The sequence below is a fragment of the Pecten maximus genome, chromosome 13 (genome assembly GCF_902652985.1).
Source record: "Pecten maximus chromosome 13, xPecMax1.1, whole genome shotgun sequence".
NCBI lineage: Eukaryota > Metazoa > Mollusca > Bivalvia > Pectinida > Pectinidae > Pecten > Pecten maximus.
Window position 1 is genome coordinate 37,643,906 of NC_047027.1, and position 23,221 is coordinate 37,667,126.

Below are 23,221 nucleotides of genomic sequence, written 5' to 3' on the forward strand. Positions count from 1 at the left end.
CCGCATGGGGATTCCCTGCCTCACCGCATGGGGATTCCCTGCCTCAATGTATGGGGATTCCCTGCCTCACCATATGGGGATTCCCTGCCTCACTGTATGGGGATTCCCTGCCTCACTGTATGGGGATTCCCTGCCTCACCATAAGGGGATTCCCTGCCTCACTATGAGGTTTCCGTCTCACTGTATGGGGTATCTCTGGATACTCCTGAGTTGTCTGAGCATAAAGTGTGATGATCGATACATTCTGTATTCAGGATTACATCGGCTAAATTTTTCTTAGATATTTTGAATGTGTCCTGCATGACTGTCATATCATTATTTTAAATCTACTTCATAATCTGTTTCACTTTCTACAGTAGCAGTGCAGCTGGAGCTGATGAAATTGAAAAATTTTGAAGAAAAAAAAACGAATAAAACTATTTGATGGATTTGTCTTTTAATTGACTGTTTGTCTTTTCAGCGGTTGTTACAATTACTGGTGTTACAACACGAAAAGCAACTAATTTGGGAGGAAGCCTGGTGCTCGACTGTGAAATGACAATCGACAGTAAGAAAGAGGGCAACAGGGTTATTGAGTGGAAAAAAGACGGTCTTTCTCAGGAGGTATACCTACAGTATATAGGTTACCAGGCCATCGTGAACCCACAGTTTCAGGGACGGATTAAACTCGTGAACGGGATCTCGTTAGAGATCTCGCACATTCGCGCAGAAGACGAGGGTTGGTACGAGTGCCAATACATCGTTGTGGATGGCGTAAAAGACAAAGCCGGCAATGGGACCTGGGTTTACCTGGACGTCAACAGTAAGTCGTAAAATTTTGTTTTCGTAAAATTTTCTTTCGTAAAATTTTCTTTCGCTTTATACATTGTACAGTAAAATGCTGAATGTTCGACTCTAATATTGAAACTCGGCTGCAACCTTCCCCTCACCTGCTCTATATATTAAATTCAACAATGTTCATCAACGTTCCTTAGATTCAGGAGTTTCTTTAACTTCAATATTTTCCACAAGAAAGAACTATTGGATTTAAGGCAAAATCATAGTTAAGGATTCCGTAATGTTTCCCATAAGGAATTTCCTCGGGCATTTGATAAAAAAATGTGGCCTGTTGTTCTGTTACCGAACAAATGATATGTGTTGCAGTGATTGTAGAATAGTGTAACTGATCTATACTCGGTTTGATCGTGATAGAGAGGACTGGCTTGTCAAAGATTCTTGATCAGCAGAGATTTAGAAGACGAAGCAATCGATTGAAACAGAAGATGAAGCGATTGCTCCAATCTTTAACCGATTTTCAGATTTACAGAATTTTCTTCATCAATGTTCAGTATGTACATGTGTAGGCATTGTCCATTCAATGAAGTTGATTGAACATGCTCAGTCTTCAAAACTATAATTTAATCAATATTCTACACTGTTCAATACTAAGGCTTCTCCATTGAATATATATGCTGCGGATGCTGAATTTTAACTGAAAATTTTACACTTCATTGTGTTGGTCCAGGAAGTAGTTTTTCGTCCTATTTGGATATATATATAATCTACAATCTATGAAATTTATCATATACATGCTTTAGACTGTTTTACATATTTTGATCGAATGACTCAATTTATAGTTACATTTTAATGTGCCGAAACAATAGACTAACTGTGTCTACAAACTACATGTACTTACCAATAGTGCATTTTGTCCCACAAACTTATAAATATTAAATATTATTACTTTGTACGTATAGATATAAACGTTATGGCTCCGTACTTACCAGTGTTATGATGTTTAATTCAGCGACGTTTATCATATCTGATATCCGGTCTGATGGGTGACCGCTCAGGTATCATACCAGCCATTATCTATGAGACAATATGATAGCCATCACTACACTTCAGTGAAACTTTTAATTTTGATATGATTAAAATTTTATCAGCACCATTTTGTTTGGTACTGTCTGCAAAAAGCAGACGACATATATAGGTGTCACTTGTTGGTGTCAGCGGTATCCATGGCGTCCACATAAAGGTTTCTTTGCAATAACTCAAGTTCCCCTGGGCCAATCGAACTCAAACTTCATACAGATCCTCATTGCCAACAGTGCTTGCTTGAGATAGGTTTTCAGGTGCGAAGGTCAAAGGTCAAGGTCACTGTTACTAAAAATACTAAATTTGGTTCCTTGGGATAACTCAAGTTCCTTACGGCCCATCAAACTCAATTTTCATGCACAACTGGTTCAAGGGTCAAAGATCAAGGTCATTATAATAACTATAAATAGAAGATTTGTTTTCAAACTTCATGCGGTACTCATTTACCTAAAGTTCTTGCTCTGTATTGCTGAATTCCAAGCATACTTGAGAGATGCTGGTCTAGCTTGCTTACTTTTAACATTATTAGTGAAAAATGTGTCTTTTTCTTCGTAATCACCCAACTTGCCATGCAGGTGATGCACTTCCATGGAATGTTACTATGGACTGGTCCATTTACAATTAAAAATGGACATGTTTGATAATAAATTATTAGTCATAAATTAAGCAATTTTGTTTTTGGTCTAGATTGTTTACTTTTAATATTAGTAGTGAAAAATGTGTCGTTTTCTTCGTAATCACCCGACTTGCCATGCAGGTGATGCACTTCCATGGAATTCTGTATAAAAATATAGAAAAATACAAAATAAAACAAGTGTTTGTTTATTCAAAGAGGTTTTATGTCTTCTTCAAAATACTGCAGGTCCATTTTACTTTGGACTGGTCCATGTTAAAATGGACTAGTCCATGTTACTATGGACTGGTCCATTTTAGAATAGACTGGTCCATGTTATAATGTACTAGTCCATGTTACTTTGGACTGGTCCATGTTAAAATGGACTAGTCCATGTTACTATGGACTGTTCCATTTTAAAATAGACTGGTCCATGTTACTATGGACAGGTCCATTTTAGAATAGACTGGTCCATGTTACAATAGACTAGTCCATGTTACTATGGACTGGTCCATGCTACTGTGGACTTATCCATGTTACAATGGACCAGTCCATGTTACTGTGGGGTGGTCCATTTTGAAATAGACTGGCCCATGTTACTATGGGATAGTCCTTGTTACTTTGGACTCCAGTCCATTTCACATACTTTTACAAGGTTTCAGACCTGCATTCATATTGTCTCTATAGGTGTATCATTAGTGTTCTCTCAGAAATAGGGTACCTTACTAGTAAAAATAGACATGTTTGATAATAAATTATTGGTCATAAATTAACCAATTTTTGCTCATAACAAATTAAAACTTTGTCCCAAGGAAAGAATTAATATAATGATGTTCAATCAAATGATGAATTATGCCTCTATGGAGACTTTCATTATCCCCTCAGATTTAATTATAGGATAACGGCAGATGGGAAATGTAATGATAAAAACAAGGATTCAAACCCATGACCTCCAAACTCGAGACAGCTGACACTCAAACAAATCTAGGTTACTTTGCTACGGGTGATTGATACAAAATAAATTTGTCTCTCTTTGAGACCTCAAAATTTGACCTGTCCAGACAATGGTAAAGACCTCTAATGATCTGAAGTTCAGTGGTAAAAAGGACGGCTGAGATTGATCAGACTAGGGTTCGTAACAGGCCTCACGGTCTAATACGAAAGTAGAATGTGGTGTTAAATGTAAATAGGAAATCGTAACATTGTTTGAGGATGCTGAAAGCTTTATGCTCTTTGTTTGGGAAGCTTAAAAGCAATTTTGTTGACATGAATTCGATATATTTGAAAGGCTTGTGTGGTTGCATATTAGATTAGAGCCAGGTAATAGGGTGTATTTTTTTAGTTTTCTCTTCCTTTCCTCCCATTTAAATTAAATGCATTAGTATTAGAAAATATTACGAGGTTACTGTTGTCTAAAATTGTCGCTACAGCTGACATTACCTACATCTTAAACTGAATTGGATTTAAGTACACACATGACAGCATGGAGATTTTTAACATACTAAAATAGACTGCAAATTGAAAATAGAGGTGTCCTTTTATCCAATAATGTTATATGGAAAAGGACAGTTAGCGAGTAATAAAGATGGTATCACAGCCGGGGTCCGAGCCGTGACGACAATGAAATGTACAGCGGCACATTATTAACTGTTCGGGCATTGACTCTGCATTAAGTCAGCTCTATAGCGCTTTAGAGCTCTAAAGTTGAATTATAACCCAGTCAAAATTTTCTATTTATCTTTTAATTTATGTGATTCAAATTCATCATCATTAACGGAAGGTCAGTGTTTTTATATCCTTCTTCAGTAAACTGAATCTACACCAGGATGGCTCTAAGAAGTGTTACTTTAAGTCTATTTTGGAAAGAATTATTTATTTAGCAGCCATTTTTATATGACCTTTTATGATATTGAATGACCTTGACCCAAACTGCTGACAAATTGTTAATCAACTATAGTTATATTGCCTCAACATGGGACTTTTTTGCTCATCCATGTGAAACAAAACCTTGGCCAATATTGAAAAAAATGGCCAATATGTACACATACACAAAGTCAAGAATATAGGTCAACTTATAATTACTAGCTCAGGTTACTGGGAATTAGTAGGGAGTTCAAAGGTTACACCTTACTAGCTCAGGCTATTGTGAATTAGTGGGGAGTTCAAAGGTCACCTTACTAGCTCAGGCTATTGTGAATTAGTGGGGAGTTCAAAGGTCACCTTACTAGCTCAGGCTAGTTGAAATTAGTGGGGAGTTCAAAGGTCACACTTTACTAGCTCAGGCTATTGTGAATTAGTGGGGAGTTCAAAGGTCACCTTAGTAGCTCAAGCTAGTTGAAATTAGTGGGGAGTTCAAAGGTCACCTTAGTAGCTCAGGCTAGTGGGAATCAGTGGGGAGTTCAAAGGTCACCTTAGTAGCTCAGCCTAGGTGGAACTAGTGGGGAGTTCAAAGGTCACCTCAGGCTAGTGGGAATTAGTTTGGAATTTTTCTTTAGCCAAATGGTAGGTGTCAGCTCAGTAAGTGAGATGGTTATCAGTTTGTGCCCCATTGGGGTCAGGATCATTTTCATTACACCTTAACTCATTCACCCCTGAAGAGTCATAATGAACTATTCCAATATTTGAATTGGAAGAGTTCAAATATGTCTTCAGGGGTGAATGAGTTAAGACATGAACATAACAGTGTTTGATACTGTAAATCGGTCTGACATGATGTAAATTCTGTGACTAATTACAAACACATTAAGCTGGTTCAATCTTAAATTTCCCAAGGATTTTCATGCAACATTCCAATTCTAAGATAAGATTGATTTAAATTTAAATTCTGTATTGTTTAAAATAAAACGAAATATCTGCGTAAGAGCATTTAACAAGACATTCCTTATTCTAATCCAGATTAATCTTACTTAAAAAAATAACTAGAACATTATTTTCTGAGATATAATTTAATTGTATAAAGCACCGCGGTGATTCTGAAATCTTGTATATAGGTAAATGATTATTTAATGACAGAAAACTGTGTCACGTTGACTGCGGTGAGTCATATACTCTGATCGTAACTGAAATTTCTGTCTGTGGCCTTGACGAAGAAGATGAAAAAGAATTGGGAATGTTTTTTGGGAATTGTAAAATATTGGGTAAAGAAATGATAGTCTATATACTGGGATGGAGATATTCTGTGTACAGGTTGTTATCGAGGTGTAAGCTGACAAATCGTGAATTATCTTCTAATTAAAAGAGAAATAGAGACCTAAATTTATCTTCTTTCTCAAATGCAACACTTAGTCATTGTTTCTTCCCCTCCAAGTATTCATCTTTTCTTTCCTTCTTGATATCTTTATTTTCTTTGCCTCTTGGTTTCCATCTTTTCTTTCCCTCTTCCCATCCATCTTTTTTTCCTTCTTGGTTATCATTTTTTTTTCGACTTGAACTGGTATCAGGGAATATTTTCTTTCCTTCTTAAATTGGTAACCATCTTTTCTTTCTCTCCTGGTTTTTATCTTTTCTTTCTCTCTTAGTCTCCATCTTTTCTTTCCCTCTTTGCATGGTTTCCATCTTTTCTTTCCCTCTTGGTAACCATCTTTTCTTTCTCTCTTGGTATTCATCTTTTCTTTCCCTCTTGGTTTTCATCTTTTCTTTCCCTCTTGGAACCATCTTTTCTTTCCCTCTTGGTTTTCATCTTTTCTTTCCCTCTTGGTATTCATCTTTTCTTTCTTTCTTGGACTTTGTATTTCCTTTTTCCTACCTTCTGTTTCTTATTGCCAACGATTCTCAGGACAACTGTCCTCATACAAGCTTAAATGTACAGGCATGTTAAACCCAGAATGAAAAAATAAGATAACTACAGAATATATATATATGTTATATAAGTACTTGTATCTCAGACACAAAAACCTGCCGTCGGGTACCAAGGCCATCTATAGTGGGCGATTTTTTCTGTGGCTTAATTAGGCGATGACAAAAGTTGTGTCCCGAGGCATCATGATATATCCTGTTTTCCTGACATGAGTCTATACAAGATCTTGTTTTTCAGATACCAACCATGATATTTTATTTCTCCATCCATTCCCTGATTTGTCTACTGTTTTAAGATTTCTCTGTCAACCCCAAGGGTACGACAAAAAGGCATGCTGTAAATCTGGACGCGAAGTGAATGGCATCGCAATGCGAAAGTGAATAAAAAATGTGCTTATTTTGACATTGAAAATAAATCTTGTCACTAGAAATGATTTTGTTAAACACTTTTAAATAAAAAACTCAAATTTTCTAATTTAGTAAACACCTGTAAGTAATTTCAGACCTACATTATTTTGGGTAATGCTCAGAAATTGGTATGTAATTTGACGGATCAATTACACCATCCATTACCATAGACGGAGACTCAGTCGCAATGATCGTTCAGAAGAAGGCTAACCTCAATCTTTTGGGTGAGATTCTTCATGATCCACACCTCAGCAAAGCCTCGAGCGAGATATTCAAGAATCTCGCCCCTTAGATTTTTTGTCACATCCTCAAAGTCAGGAAAAATTTCATTATTTCATAGGACTGTGTTTATTCTCAGTTTGTCATAACAATCTACACTCCAAACATTTTTATATTTTCAATTAATTTTTGGAGATATGTTCATTTCAATCAATTACAGATTAAGTTTGGGGATAGTATTTTACATAAACAATTTAAAAGCTACTTTCATTACAATTGTTCTCTGCAAGACCTTTTCACATACGAATTGGAGTTAAGATTTCTTTTGCCTTTGCCTAATATGTGCGAGGAACCAATCCGTATATGGCATGTTTCGGTCGCTTTCTAGATCAGTTGTGTCCTCCAGCAGGGATTTGGTAATCAGACAATATCATTCATATTCATAACTTTATTTCAGAACTAATGATCAGAGATATTGGTATGATCTGGGCCACCATTTGCCTATCAGCATCATCTGTCTTTAGTCGTGTCAGTAATGGTTTTATCGGTGTCCACTGCCTCTGTAACCATGGATATGTAATGTAAAACGGTGGCAGTATACATAGTTGGGGCCTTTCCTTTAATTAAGCTTGTGTCTTAGACGAGAGCCATATCTACACTTTGATACTCTGTGATTTATATTTTGGCCCGATTCTTCCAACATCTGGACCTGGTTGTCTGATGTCATCTACGACATCAGGACCTGATTGTCTGATGTCATCTACCACATCAGGACCTGATTGTCTGATGTCATCTACAACATCAGGACCTGATTGTCTGATGTCATCTACGACATCAGGACCTGATTGTCTGATGTCATCTACCACATCAGGACGTCATTGTCTGATGTCATCTACAACATCAGGACCTGATTGTCTGATGTCATCTACAACATCAGGACCTGATTGTCTGATGTCATCTACCACATCAGGACGTCATTGTCTGATGTCATCTACAACATCAGGACCTCATTGTCTGATGTCATCTACAACATCAGGACCTGATTGTCTGATGTCATCTACCACATCAGGACGTCACTGTCTGATGTCATCTACGACATCCGGACCTGATTGTCTGATGTCATCTACAACATCAGGACATCATTGTCTGATGTCATCTACCACATCAGGACCTGATTGTCTGTTGTCATCCACGACATCAGGATGTCATTGTCTGATGTCATCTACCACATCTGGACCTGATTGTATGATGTCATCTACCACATCAGGGCCTCACTGTCTGATGTCATCTACCACATCAGGACGTCATTGTCTGATGTCATCTACCACATCAGAACCTCATTGTCTGATGTCATCTACCACATCAGAACCTCATTGTCTGATGTCATCTACCACATCAGAACCTCAGTGTCTGATGTCATCTACAACATCAGAACCTCATTGTCTGATGTCATCTACCATATCAGGATCTAATTGTCTGATGTCATCTACCACATCAGGATGTCAGTGTCTGATGTCATCTACCACATCAGGACGTCAATGTCTGATGTCATCTACCACATCAGAACCTCACTGTCTGATGTCATCTACCACATCAGAACCTCATTGTCTGATGTCATCTACCACATCAGGACGTCACTGTCTGATGTCATCTACCACATCAGGACGTCATTGTCTGATGTCATCTACCACATCAGAACCTCACTGTCTGATGTCATCTACGACATCAGGACCCGATTGTCTGTTGTCATCTACCACATCATCACCTCACTGTCTGATGTCATCTACCACATCAGGACCTCATGGTCTGATGTCATCTATCACATCAGGACGTCATTGTCTGATGTCATCTACCACATCAGGATATCAATGTCTGATGTCATCTACCACATCAGAACCTCATTATCTGATGTCATCTACCACATCAGAACATCATTGTCTGATGTCATCTACAACATCAGGACGTCATTGTCTGATGTCATCTACCACATCAGGACCCGATTGTCTGATGTCATCTACAACATCAGGACCTCATTGTCTGATGTCATCTATCACATCAGGACGTCACTGTCTGATGGCATCTACAATATCAGGACCTCATTGTCTGATGTCATCTACAACATCAGAACCTCATTGTCTGATGTCATCTACCACATCAGAACCTGATTGTCTGATGTCATCTACCACATCAGAACCTCACTGTCTGATGTCATCTACCACATCAGGACGTCATTGTCTGATGTCATCTACCACATCAGGACCTGATTGTCTGATGTCATCTACCACATCAGGACCTGATTGTCTGATGTCATCTACCACATCAGGACATCATTGTCTGATGTCATCTACCACGTCAGGACCTCGATGTCTGATGTCATCAACCACATCAGGACCTCAATGTCTGATGTCATCTACCACATCAGGACGCCAATGTCTGATGTCATCTTCAACATCAGGACCTCATTGTCTGATGTCATCTACAACATCAGGACCTGATTGTCTGATGTCATCTACCACATCAGGACCTCACTAATTATTTTGTGTTATCTGCCACATCAAATTTTAATGTTTTAGAACTTAAAGTTCCCAGCATAACAGACTTCATCTGCTCCAACTTACATGGTTTTTTCTCAGAGCCAGGTTGCGACAGAACGCTCGTTTATTTGTTCCGTTTAGTCGGTATTGGCGACATTTGCGATACGCTTGCAATAACTTCACTCAGTCTGCTCCGGGGCTGTAATTACGTGTAGGGACCCGGGGGACCATCTTACACTAGCTTATGTATAAGATCAAGTAGGCATTGATGGATTAGCCACTGCATATGCAGTTTTTGACAAGTATCGGCAATTTACATGATGCCAGAATTATAATCGAGGGGAGATATATTAATTTGTGAGAATTACTTCACCATTGTGGGTATGTCAATAACAGGGCCAGCTCTCTATCACATGTGTAATATCACTCCATCAAAGAACTGCCATCAATTGAATTTCCAGATTATCATTGTATCGTTTGAATGGTTACGTGTTCCATATTGAAATTGACCAACTTAAATTGGAAGGATTAGCCAGAATTTCAATGAATATATTACCAGAAACATGTACCTAATTTAAATCAGCGATGTTTTTCAGTAAATAGTCATATTTTGAAAAGGAGAATATTAACTGTTAAATCATCCATCAGCTTGAATCAATACCCCGAGCAGGCTTTCATTAGAGTGCTACAATAGGTCAAATTCACCCAAGATTTTGATTGGTCAATCAAACTTTTCAGGTTTACTGGTAAACCAGGTATGAATTACTATAACCATCTGATTGATGGCATTTAATTCCATAACACAGTTAAATTATACCTTACTTTTAATTAACAGGATGACTTAAGGGTGTATGTTATGACTTAATCTACAGGCTATGTTCTATCTTACACAGAGTGACATGAAGATGTAAGTCTATATGCTACCTAACTCTGACATGGAGACTTAAGGATGTATGTTACCTTACTGTGACATTGAAACTTAAGGCTGTATGTTACCTTACTGTGACATTGAAACTTAAGGATGTATGTTACCTTACTGTGCCATTGAAACTTAAGGCTGTATGTTACCTTACTGTGACATTGAAACTTAAGGCTGTATGTTACCTTACTGTGACATGGAGACTTAAGGGTGTATGTTACCTTACTGTGACATTGAAACTTAAGGCTGTATGTTACCTTACTGTGACATGGAGACTTAAGGGTGTATGTTACCTTACTGTGACATTGAAACTTAAGGCTGTATGTTACCTTACTGTGACATGGAGACTTAAGGCTGTATGTTACCTTACTCTGCCATGGAGACTTAAGGATGTATGTTACCTTACTGTGACATTGAAACTTAAGGCTGTATGTTACCTTACTGTGACATTGAAACTTAAGGCTGTATGTTACCTTACTGTGACATTGAAACTTAAGGCTGTATGTTACCTTACTGTGACATGGAAACTTAAGGATGTATGTTACCTTACTGTGACATTGAAACTTAAGGCTGTATGTTACCTTACTGTGACATTGAAACTTAAGGCTGTATGTTACCTTACTGTGACATGGAAACTTAAGGATGTATGTTACCTTACTGTGACATTGAAACTTAAGGCTGTATGTTACCTTACTGTGACATTGAAACTTAAGGCTGTATGATACCTTACTGTGACATTGAAACTTAAGGCTGTATGTTACCTTACTGTGACATGGAGACTTAAGGCTGTATGTTACCTTACTGTGACATTGAAACTTAAGGCTGTATGTTACCTTACTGTGACATGGAAACTTAAGGATGTATGTTACCTTACTGTGACATTGAAACTTAAGGCTGTATGTTACCTTACTGTGACATTGAAACTTAAGGCTGTATGTTACCTTACTGTGACATGGAGACTTTTGGATGTATGTTACCTTACTGTGACATTGAAACTTAAGGCTGTATGTTACCTTACTGTGCCATTGAAACTTAAGGCTGTATGTTACCTTACTGTGACATTGAAACTTAAGGCTGTATGTTACCTCACTGTGACATTGAAACTTAAGGCTGTATGTTACCTAACTGTGACATTGAAACTTAAGGCTGTATGTTACCTTACTGTGACATTGAAACTTAAGGCTGTATGTTACCTTACTGTGACATTGAGACTTTAGGATGTATGCTACCTTATTGCACATGTGATATGGAGACTTAAGGATGTATGCTACCTTACTTTGACATGGAGACTTAAGGACGTATGCTACCTAACTGTGACATTGAAACTTAAGGATGTATGCTATCTTACTGTGACATTGAAACTTAAGGCTGTATGATACCTTACTGTGACATTGAAACTTAAGGCTGTATGTTACCTTACTGTGACATGGAGACTTAAGGCTGTATGTTACCTTACTGTGACATTGAAACTTAAGGCTGTATGTTACCTTACTGTGACATGGAAACTTAAGGATGTATGTTACCTTACTGTGACATTGAAACTTAAGGCTGTATGTTACCTTACTGTGACATTGAAACTTAAGGCTGTATGTTACCTTACTGTGACATGGAGACTTTAGGATGTATGTTACCTTACTGTGACATTGAAACTTAAGGCTGTATGTTACCTTACTGTGCCATTGAAACTTAAGGCTGTATGTTACCTTACTGTGACATTGAAACTTAAGGCTGTATGTTACCTCACTGTGACATTGAAACTTAAGGCTGTATGTTACCTAACTGTGACATTGAAACTTAAGGCTGTATGTTACCTTACTGTGACATTGAAAATTAAGGATGTATGCTACCTTACTGTGACATTGAGACTTTAGGATGTATGCTACCTTATTGCACATGTGATATGGAGACTTAAGGATGTATGCTACCTTACTTAGACATGGAGACTTAAGGACGTATGCTACCTAACTGTGACATTGAAACTTAAGGATGTATGCTATCTTACTGTGACATTGAAACTTAAGGCTGTATGCTACCTAACTGTGACATGAAAAGTAAGGGTGTATGCTACCTTACTGTGACATGGAGACTTAAGGCTGTATGCTACCTTACTGTGACATGAAGACTTAAGGGTGTATGCTACCTTACTTTAAGATGAAGACTTAAGGCTGCATGGTACCTTAGATCTTTTATTGAATTATTTTTTCTAATTCTTTCATGATAGAATTGGTGGATATTTAAAATTCACTAATCAATTTAGAATCAAATTATCTGTTCTTGATTGAAGTCTTGAAAATTGATTTTAACTGACCATTGGAGAAAATCAATGGTCATCATTAAGTATGGCAGGAAATTGACCAATCTACTGCTCATCACAAGAATGGTGTGGCGAGAAAAAAAAAAACATACCACTGTGATGTCATAATCAAATCACCATCAAATCGCCGTTTGGGAATTGCTCGATTCTCTAGGTCTCTAGTGCTGGTTGGTCACTGTGTGACGGTCAATACATCATTACCATATATAGCCTTGTGGCAGTATCACATTACTGTACCCGATCAGTTCTTATTGGATTATCTGCCCCTGATTGGATTTGACCTTTAACCCTGAAAACTTATGGAGTGGTCATTACTGTCAAGTAGGTAGTGCCAGTTATTCAAGGTTCAATGAATATTCCAAGATTCACGGTTCGGTAAACATAATGTCTGGCTCTCACAGCCGTGACCGTGATTGGATTACCCGAATAGAATCTCTCATCACGGCCATTTTCCAGGTACTTGTAATGAAAGGTATGCGTAAGAGCAATATTTATCACAGAAAACAGCTGGACATGAACGAACGTCTGCCATTTTCCTTTATTTGATACCTTTCCAGCAACCCCTTCAAGGATCTTCTATCCAAATGATGATCAAACCTCTTGAATGTTTGTTGTGGAGTTTTTACAGATGCCCATTGCACGCCTCGTGAATACCAAATATAGGCATTGTGACAGATAGGTCCACCCAATAATTGAGCATGATTGATAATAAAGCTGATGATTCTTAATTTGCAGTTGTTGCAAAATAAATAAAGTTGAAAGTTTATCATGTTACACATACAAAGCCTTTTTGCTCCGTTTTTCTTAATATTGTGCTTATTTCTTCTGCCAACGTGGTTTCTGACATGCTTCTCGAAAACTTTACGGGGGGAATTCAACGAAACTTAACATGAGTGTTTTCGCATGATTGATGGTGCGCAGGAGTAATTTAAATTTTTGGATTGATCATATGACCAGTCAGTCGGACCGAGGCCTTTGATTGGTTAAAATTAAGATATTGTCTGATTTCGATGTATTTTTTATTTGTACAACATTACAAAAACTATTGCGATATCAACTTCTTCATGTACGACTGCAGTACTGGTGGTGCGCAAGAGTGTTTTTATGTTTTGGATCGGTCATGTGACCAGTCAGCCAGACTGAGACTCCTGATTGGTCAGAATTTAGATATCGTTCGATTTCAATGAAATTACGACTGCGCAGTTGATCGATTTCGCACAATAGCAGGAGTCGTTCGGGGGACATATATTTAATGGTATCCATTACCATAAGCACTTGAAGACCTTCGTCTAAATGACCCTGTTGTCTTCCCAGGCATTAAAAATAGTCAACAAATACATGTACAAAAAATATATATGATTTTGAGGATGTTTGTTAATAGCTTTGTAAGCTAACGATGCTTCGGGCACTTGAGGCTCAGGGGTGATCAGAAACACGTCTAGAATGTCAAATACAAAGTAATCTTGTTGGAGCTTCGATCACCACTTTCACACTCCATCGATACGGACATGTTGAATCTGCCTTGGATGGAAGAACGACAGGACTACTTCACGCCTGACTGAACAGCATCTCAAGAGTTTTATGATGGCGAGGAAATCTACATTTATTTGTTAGCTTTGTGATGAAATAAAAAAAAAAAAAAAAAAAAAACTGATTTTTTATATTGAATGAATTATCAAGTTTGCATATTTGGAAAAGGTGTTGATGTTTTGCTGATTAAGAAATATAATGCTTCTAAAATTTGGAGAAATATTCAATAGACTGTTATTTTGAGATATTTCTTACATTGCTGACAATGCTTTTTGGTTCTGAAGGGGTTAAGCTCATGCAATTAAAGAATAAATAACAAAAATGATAAATTTATTTTACTATAGAAAATATATGCACAAGTATTTGAAAGTGTAATCTTAATATGAAAATGCAAAAAAAAAAATAAATAAAAAATCTATTGAATTTAGATCAGAAATCATTTGAAATTGATTCTACAATAGATTTTAAGCTAGCCATACAATTGAGAAACTGGCCTTCCCCTGGATGTCTGGTTATACCGTATTAAAACGAGCCCTTTCTGCTCCATCAGTCACAGACATGTTCGTTGTAAATCCCCGGAAACCTTTGGTATGGGACTGCGACCTTGGATTACGGTGACGTTCGGAGTCAACTTTTAATCATGTTCCTTCCAAGGTCGTTAAAGATTATGAGACGATTTTGTTGTGTCTCCTACAAGTTGTTTTGGAACAGAATCTTGTCTAAGGATATTTTTGCTTCTTTAGATGATACCCCTGCTAACAGAATATTATCATGTGATCAGATAGTGCTAACATTTTTGGATTTTATTCTGATTTGTTTTAGTAAAATTCTAATCCAACCTCTCCATTATAAAACTGCAATCTCTTGTCATTTTTTTCAAAATTTGAATTTCTCCTGAGTATTACCTTTGAGAGATTTCATTGTTGAATTTTGCACGGAATTTCCTTTAAGATAATACTATAATGCTATAAAGTGTCAAGTAGAAAAATGATATTAAAAGGAATGTGATATTAAGAGAATTTTTTAAAATTAATATTTGATTAATTGGTTGTTTTCTAGTTGTTTTCTGTGTTAACTGTGCAGTCATCAGCTGGGGTCATTTTTAGGCAGAGTGGTACTGTAGTAGCTGGTGGCTACCTCACTGTCTACTGGATGAACATCTCATGGTATCCAGAGAAATCTAGAGAAATTTGGGTAAATTGTAAATGTCCACCTTTAAGTACTATGACAGCTGACTTTATCACCCAGTCAACATTTTTGGGCAGAGTAACCTTGTAGTAGTTGGTGGCTACATAACTTATCAATAGACATGACACATGTCACCTCACGTGACTTAATCAAAGGACTATGACAGCTTTGTTTATCACCCAATAAATATCCAGGGTCATTTTGAAGCAGATATACCTTGTAGTAGCTTGGGGCTACCCCATAAAAGCACATGGGCTACACACGTTATTAACATCATGCTCTATAGGGTCATTAAGTGTCCTGATTTAGGACACAATTATGACAGCATATATCATGGTTCATATTCTCAGCTTCCTGAAAAAATGGAAACCACTTGCTGAAGAGATTAAATGTCACATCCCAGATATTCACTTGAATTGTTGTACTAGACTGATATACTCTATTAAATGAGCTATTCCATTTAATGCAGAAGCATGTTGTATGTACATGTGTTTTATTAGTTCACCTAGCCTAACATAAAAAGAAATATTAAGCCAGTCATTTTATTTTTTAAATCTTTCTTCTTCTTTAAGAGTTACAGGATTCTGCCAACATTTATTTACTTTAAACCAATGTTTGGAGATGTACTTTAAAACAGAAGAAAAATAACGGTAATGTAACATAAATGAAGGTATTTCACAATGATTTAAATGAAATATCCATGTGACCAATGCAGGCCCTCTGGGCCTCTTGTTTTTTAATATTGGTCAGGTTTGAACCGTTTAGTCACTGAAGACATTTCACTTCTGGCAGTGAGAATCCTCTGTCTTGGTCGAATGTACTGTCTGCCACTCGGATGGCGAGATATATACTACCTCACTTGGAGATACCAAAAGTACCTATGTCTTCTAAATATCAGTGCATTTCATCTCTACCCATAATTCCCCTGCTGGGTCTGATAGTATCAAACATGGCTGTCAGATAAAAGAACATGAGGTTTGCAGTTTACAATGAAAATATTCAAGTTTTATTTAGGTCATTGCAGACAGCACATATTTAGTTGTTGACATTTTCAGACATTGCGCTAGGACGGAGTTTAAATAGTACGTATTTCACAGATAGGATTTCAAAGTAGGGGAATATACACAGATCAGATCAATCATGTTGTACTTTATAATTTAGGGAATATAAAACATGCTTTTGATTTCGAATAAAAACCAGTATCGTTTAGGCTTCTTACATAATAAGTGGCTGAGAAAGGGGAGATAACTGACATAACAATACATTAGCTGGTATAGAGTTGGATGTGTCCAAAATTATTGCTTCATGTAATTTGAAGGGCAAACGACAGTAGACCATGGAGCAAAAGAAGTGTGATATTAAAAGAAGTGTGATATTAAAAGAACTGTGATATTAAAAGAAGTGTGATATTAAAAGAAGTGTGATATTAAAAGAACTGTGATATTAAAAGAACTGTGATATTAAAGAACTGTGATATTAAAAGAACTGTGTTTTTAAAACAACTGTGATATTAAAAAGAAGTATGATATTAAAGAACTTTGATATTAAAAGAAATGTGATATAAAGCAGCATTATGAAGCAATGTAAGTAAACACTAAAGGCATTTTTTAATTTGGTAAATATGACAGATAAAGGGCATTTAGGGTTTAGTAGCAACAAATAGTCACTTATAAGGAGATAAACATTTGTAACAGAGGAAAAATATTGACTCCAAAAAGATCATGGAATTTTTTTTAAGTCAATATTATTTTATGCCTATAAAAATGTACAGTAGGCTAAACTGTACTTAAAAAAAAGAAATGAATAGTTGTAGCAGCTGAATCGTTTCTTTCTGTCGGAGAGCGCCAACAAGGTGACCTTTGTGTTTATTTCCCATGGGACACATAATGTGTTAAGATAAAACTCTGATCCTTACATGCTCGGCTAGACTTTTTTCTCGCTGGAAAGTCATACAACTGGTTTACTCCGCGCTTATGTTACTTGCTGGTATAGACCACATTTTCTGGCTGCAAAGCCATTGAACTTTTAAGCGATGCTCCAGGGAGGCTTGATGAGTTGAGTGGACGGGAAAAACTTGATACACTCACTACGATTTCTGGTTGTGACTTGTCTGTGTGATTTTAATTTTTCTCCAGACAATTCATTGAAATTATTTAAAATTCATAAATAAAGTTTCTTGGGGTTTAAAGGGATTTAAAAATAGTGTAGCAAAGCTGCCGTATAAGATTCATACATATTCTGCTGTAGGTAAACCAACCACAAACTTGTACGATTACAGGGTACCTGGGAGTTGAAGAGGAATTGTCATCAAAGGAAAAGTTTCGTATATTGCTTGTTAATGTTGATACCAAATTTTACTTCTCACTGTACACAGTAAAACTTCTCGTACATCAGAGAGAACAATCCCACTCACTACCGATATATATGGTAGATTTTTTTTGTCTCGTTCAATCTGTCTGGAACATGCCTTTGACATTTGTTTTTGAAGTCATTTCATAATTTAAATGTCATCAACCCTCAAGGGAGATAATTCAGTCAAAATGAAGAATTGTGAAATAAGGGTAGTTTTAGTAGTCTTTTGTGGAATTTGGACACAATTACATGATAGAAAAGAAAAATCTTTTAACCATAAGTGAGCAAGATTTTTTCTTGGAATAATATTCTTTGCCTGGATGCACAAACAAGATTTTTAGCTCACCGGTTCGTTTCGAGTAACCATGAGCTAATTCTATATATCCCTGGTGTTAGCACCAGCGTCCCACCCCACTTTAAAGTTTTTGGAGTAAGTTTTTGAAAAGCTTGTAAGTCCAAAAGTATACTTCTCACAACTTGGTTTATACATTCATTTTTAGCTCACCTGCCCGAAGGGCATGCTTGGGTGAAGGGCTACAAAGTTTGTTCAAATAAATTACCTTGACCTTCATTCAAGGTCACATTTGTCAAATAGGCTATAATCTTCAAACCACTTCTTCTCAATAACCAAGAGGTCCAGGAACTTAATATTGGGCCTGTAGTATGCTGGGGTGAAGGGCTACAAAGTTTCATCAAATAAATGACGTTGACCTTCATTCAAGGTCACATGGGTCAAATAGGCTATAATCTTCAAACAACTTCTTCTCAATAACCAAGAGGCCCAGGGACTTGATATTGGGCCTGTAGCATGCTGGGTGAAGGGCAACAAAGTTTGTTCAAATAAATGACCTTGACCTTCATTCAAGGTCGAATGGGTCAAATAGGTTATACTCTTCAAACAACTTCTTCTCAATAACCAAGAGGCCAAGTGACTTGATATTGGGCCTGTAGCATGCTAGGGTAAAGGGCTACAAAGTTTGTTCAAATAAATGACCTTGACCTTCATTCAAGGTCACATGGGTCAAATAGGCTATATTCTTCAAACAACTTCTTCTCAATAACCAAGAGGCCCAGGGACTTGATATTGGGCATGTAGCATGCTGGAGTGAAGGGCTACAAAGTTTGTTCAAATAAATGACCTTGACCTTCATTCAAGGTCACATGGGTCAAATAGGTTATGATCTTCAAACGACTTCTTCTCAATAACCAAGAGGCCCACGGGCTTGGTATTGGGTCTGTAGCATGCTTGGGTGAAGGGCTACCAAGTTTGTTCAAATGTATTGCCTTGACCTTCACTTAAGGTCACATTGGTCAAATAGGCTATATTCTTCAAATGACTTCTTAATAACCAAGAGGCCCAGGGACTTGATATTGGGCCTGCAGCATGCTTGGGTGAAGGGCTACAAAGTTTGTTCAAATGAATGACCCTTGACCTACATTTAAGGTCACAGGGGTGAAATCGGCTTAAATCTGTAAACAATAACTTTGCGATAGCCAAGAGCCTCCTAGACCAGATATTAGGCCAATAAAATGCTGGAATGAAGGACTAGAAAATGTATTAATATGAATAAACCTAGCTTACTATGATAATCAGCATAGTATCTGTAGAAATGACCTCAATCAACTTCAAAGTTGCTGTAGAGCCAGGTGAGCGATACAGGCCCATTGGGCCTCTTGTTAGGTTTAGAAGTGATGTTATGGCATAATCATGCAGAAAAAAATTGTGATTTTTCCGCATTTTACCATTTTGTGGAATTTTTTTGCACCAAAACCCACATAAAAGTTATTGGGGTAAGTTTTTGGAAAGCTTGTAAGTTCACACCCTTCTTATTTGGAGCGATATTATGTGACGTACAATTTCAAAATGACATGCTTATACATGTACATATATTAAAATAAGTGCATAGTGTGATTGCTGCTGCAGGTGAGCTTCGTAATCATTGACTGTACTTGTGTTAAACTTGATCAACTCTTGACTGAAACAAAAAATGTAATCACATTAAAGGCAGATCAAAGATAGTATAAGTCTCACACCCGTATACTATACAGAACTATGGCCCTTATCCACAACTCCAAGGAATATCTTGTATACTTTGTCACCTACAACAGACCAGATCTGGACTCGAACCCAGGGCCTCCAAACTGTAGACGGTTACTCAACATTTGATGTGCCTGGCCACTGGTGTTCCAACAGCTTAGTCCAGAGTTCCACTACATTTCTCCTTCCTTAAGCAAAATCATGACCCTGGAGACACACACCAGACACTATACCACCTCCTACGGGTATATTTGACTGGGTGCCAAATTAGATAGGAGTGGAGAATGCTATTGACTTGGATTCAAACTCAGACTCAAACATGTCTCCAGATAGATGTTCTCACCATTTTGGTGATTTAGCCTTTTCCACTTCCTTTACAAAGTCAAGTTTTACATGTGAGTACCTCAGTGGTATAACAGAGTCTCTAATACTTTATCATTTATAGAGTTATGGCCCTTTGTCCATCATTTATACCTTTGTCCATCTTTTATAGAATTATGTTCCTTTCTCTATCATTTATAGAGTTATGGCCCTTTGTCCATCATTTGTAGAGTTAAGGCCCCTTGTCCATCATTTATACCTTTGTCCATCATTTATAGAGTTATGGCCCTTTCTCCATCATTTATAGGCCCTTTATTCCTCTTTGTACGAAATACTGACCAGAGTCGATGGGCCATAGATTTTACATACTTCATTCATTGGGATTCTGTGTTATTTCGCAAAGTTTGAAGATAGAATTATATTCATGGAAAAATTTATATTTGGCTTAATTCATCTTGTGATACCAAAACAAGGGATTAGAATCTCTGATCCCTGTGATATAGTTGATTAAATTAACAAATCTCGGTATGGCAATCTCTTGGTTGGACTTTCTGAAATATCTGCAAATATTGTCCATTGCTAATCTTATTAGCGCGGACGGATTGGCAGGGGTGTTGTTAAATTAACACAGGAATTAAAAGTACCTGGAAAAATCAAATGGTTTTGGCAGATGACTCATTACTTTTCAGATTCCTTCTGAATGATCATGCAATAAGGTTTCAAGGGGGCTGTTTATTAAAGTTTAAGTATTTTTCATTTTCTTTCAATTTTTTAAACTTTATCAAAACTTGATGAACAGATGTCTTAACATAGGCATTGTTATTTTTGATGATTGCCTAATAGGTGACCTAACGAGGAAGACTTAATGAGGAAGAATAAAATCTCTCAATAATACTACAGAACAGCCATTTATCTTCTATAAGGTTTACTGGCGATTTAGTCATCTCGGCAGTTAAGTTTTCTTAGATCATAAGTTATTGTCTCCAAAATCGAGAGAGAGTTTTTATGGATGACGATAAACACTGAAATCCAACGGTGACATTAACGTACCTTCTGTGGAACTCTTTTGTGTGGAAAAAAAGAAAAAGCCTTCAAAATTATCTGCTTGTATAAAATCTTAAAGCTCTACTGCATGAAAAGCCAGTCACTTCAAATTCATGATAAGTTCCTGTATAACACTAGACCGATATTGATTGTCCTGGTACTTGTGGGTGACACTTTAATGATTGATAGTTGAAAAAAACACCTGCATATCTATTTATAGATTTTAGATGATGTCATTTTCTTAGTTGGACGGCAAAGGATTGTCAGACATATTTTCTAGATGCGCATCGAAACCTTTCCATTGAACAAAACTGTATGGTATAGGGCACCTATTGGCTTGTTGTAATCGTTTAGTCTAGAGATGTCCTTGCAGTTTGCGGCCGATATCTTTGAAACTTTCATGGCTTTACAATCATGACATGTAAATCTGCTTCCTTAAGCAACATTTTAATGAATTAATTTTGGTCATTTCTTCGTTGTAAAATTTTAATCTTATCAAGGATTTCATTTCTAGGGTTTCAGCCAATCACTTAAAAATTTGGAGGGCTTCATTACCTTAACGAGACTTCTGAAGCAAAATTTTGATTAGAATTTTGTTGTGATGTTTAAACATTTGTATGACTATCCATATCTGAGGAGAAATCAACGCAACAACAAAAAATATGCATTTTGATTAAAAATTAAAAATAAGAATTTTTTTTTTAAATTTTGATCATGATGAAAATAACTTAAAATATAAAGCTTACTTAAAAATATGGAAAAATTATTCTTTTGCAAAATACTAGAACTTGAAAATAATGATAGAAATATTAGTTTAGAAAATATCAAAATGAAAAACAAATAAAGACTATGAAAAATGAAAATACAAAATTCCGATGGAAATTCTTGTCAAATTCATCGAAAGCATAACATTTATATGTGACATGAAAATAAAGATTTTAATTATCCAAGAATGTTTACTTAAGTATATAGGAATTGTTTTTATTTCTATAGATTAAGCTAACAAATATGTGATAAATCTAATACTGTCTGCTAGTGTAATTGACATGACGACAATAACGTGTACATTACGAGGTCTGAAACATACATATAATGTCTGTTACATGTAAGTTATGTGGCTGTTCAGCTGTAAAAAATAACTTTCCTACAGCCTAGTGAATTAGCTTTCCTGATTTCTCTACGACACCCTGTTTAGTTGTCAACAATTTGTAATTCTCCGCAGATGAATTTTTCATCCCTCCAGGACGGCTCAGTATCCTATTCCTAAACATTTAGCACCTTGATACGTCAAAAGAAGACCGCATACAATGAATTAGAAAAATAATTACCCAAAGCTTGAAAATCAGAGGCGAAATGTGTGCATATAAATGTCCATCCGACTTTGGTAGATTTTGGCAGGATGTGGGCTCATGTATTTTTTATTTTTGATAAAGGACAACTAAATTCCCTTTTAGTTACTGCGTAAATGGTAATATTTGTGGATGACTTAATCTTGCTTCATTCCTAGTTATCAAATATAGTGCAAAAATAGATATACCCACCACTTATATATAAATAAATGTACTAAGTGTTTGCTGCGGAATGTATAAGACGAACATTGTTGCATAGAATTGAATACCTATGAACTGAGGTCCGTCTTGGACAGCTGCAAAGTATACAGTGCATGCTTAATCAGTTAAATTGTGGTTGATCAGTTTCCAGTTTGACCTGCAATTTCTGCCTGCATGTCTAAACATCAAAAGAAGATTTTGGATTGTAATTGCAGCATATTCTCCTGAACTTATACATGTGTGACTAAAGGCATATTCTTCCTCATAATTAGGTCGCTGTGACCTTTATTATTCTGTTTACTGAACAGGAATCGAGATATTTCCGAGTCAATGTTTCGGAAGTATTTTTCTTGGAGGTTCACCAAATTTCTATGCTGCTGGTATTATTGGGTGAAGATTTGCTATGCAGAAGAACTAGATTTTCGTGACGTTGTTTTCTACTCCAATAAACTTCAGAGGAATGTCAGCTTTCAACATATTTACGCTTTAACACGAGCCATCTACGTGTCATTATCGCCTTGTTATATTCACACCTAATT

At 36.6% G+C, this 23,221-nt stretch overlaps 1 protein-coding gene across 1 annotated transcript in view; it reads left to right on the forward strand.

The window, feature by feature from the left end:
- Positions 1-467: 467 nt before the first annotated feature.
- The window catches only part of LOC117340749 (protein turtle-like), a 174,275-nt gene continuing 151,521 nt past the window's right edge, over positions 468-23,221 (forward strand). Inside the window, exon 1 of the mRNA XM_033902510.1 lies at positions 468-802. Within this exon, the coding sequence (XP_033758401.1) occupies positions 535-802 (268 nt within the window). The 5' untranslated portion in view covers positions 468-534. The remainder of the gene's footprint in view (positions 803-23,221) is intronic.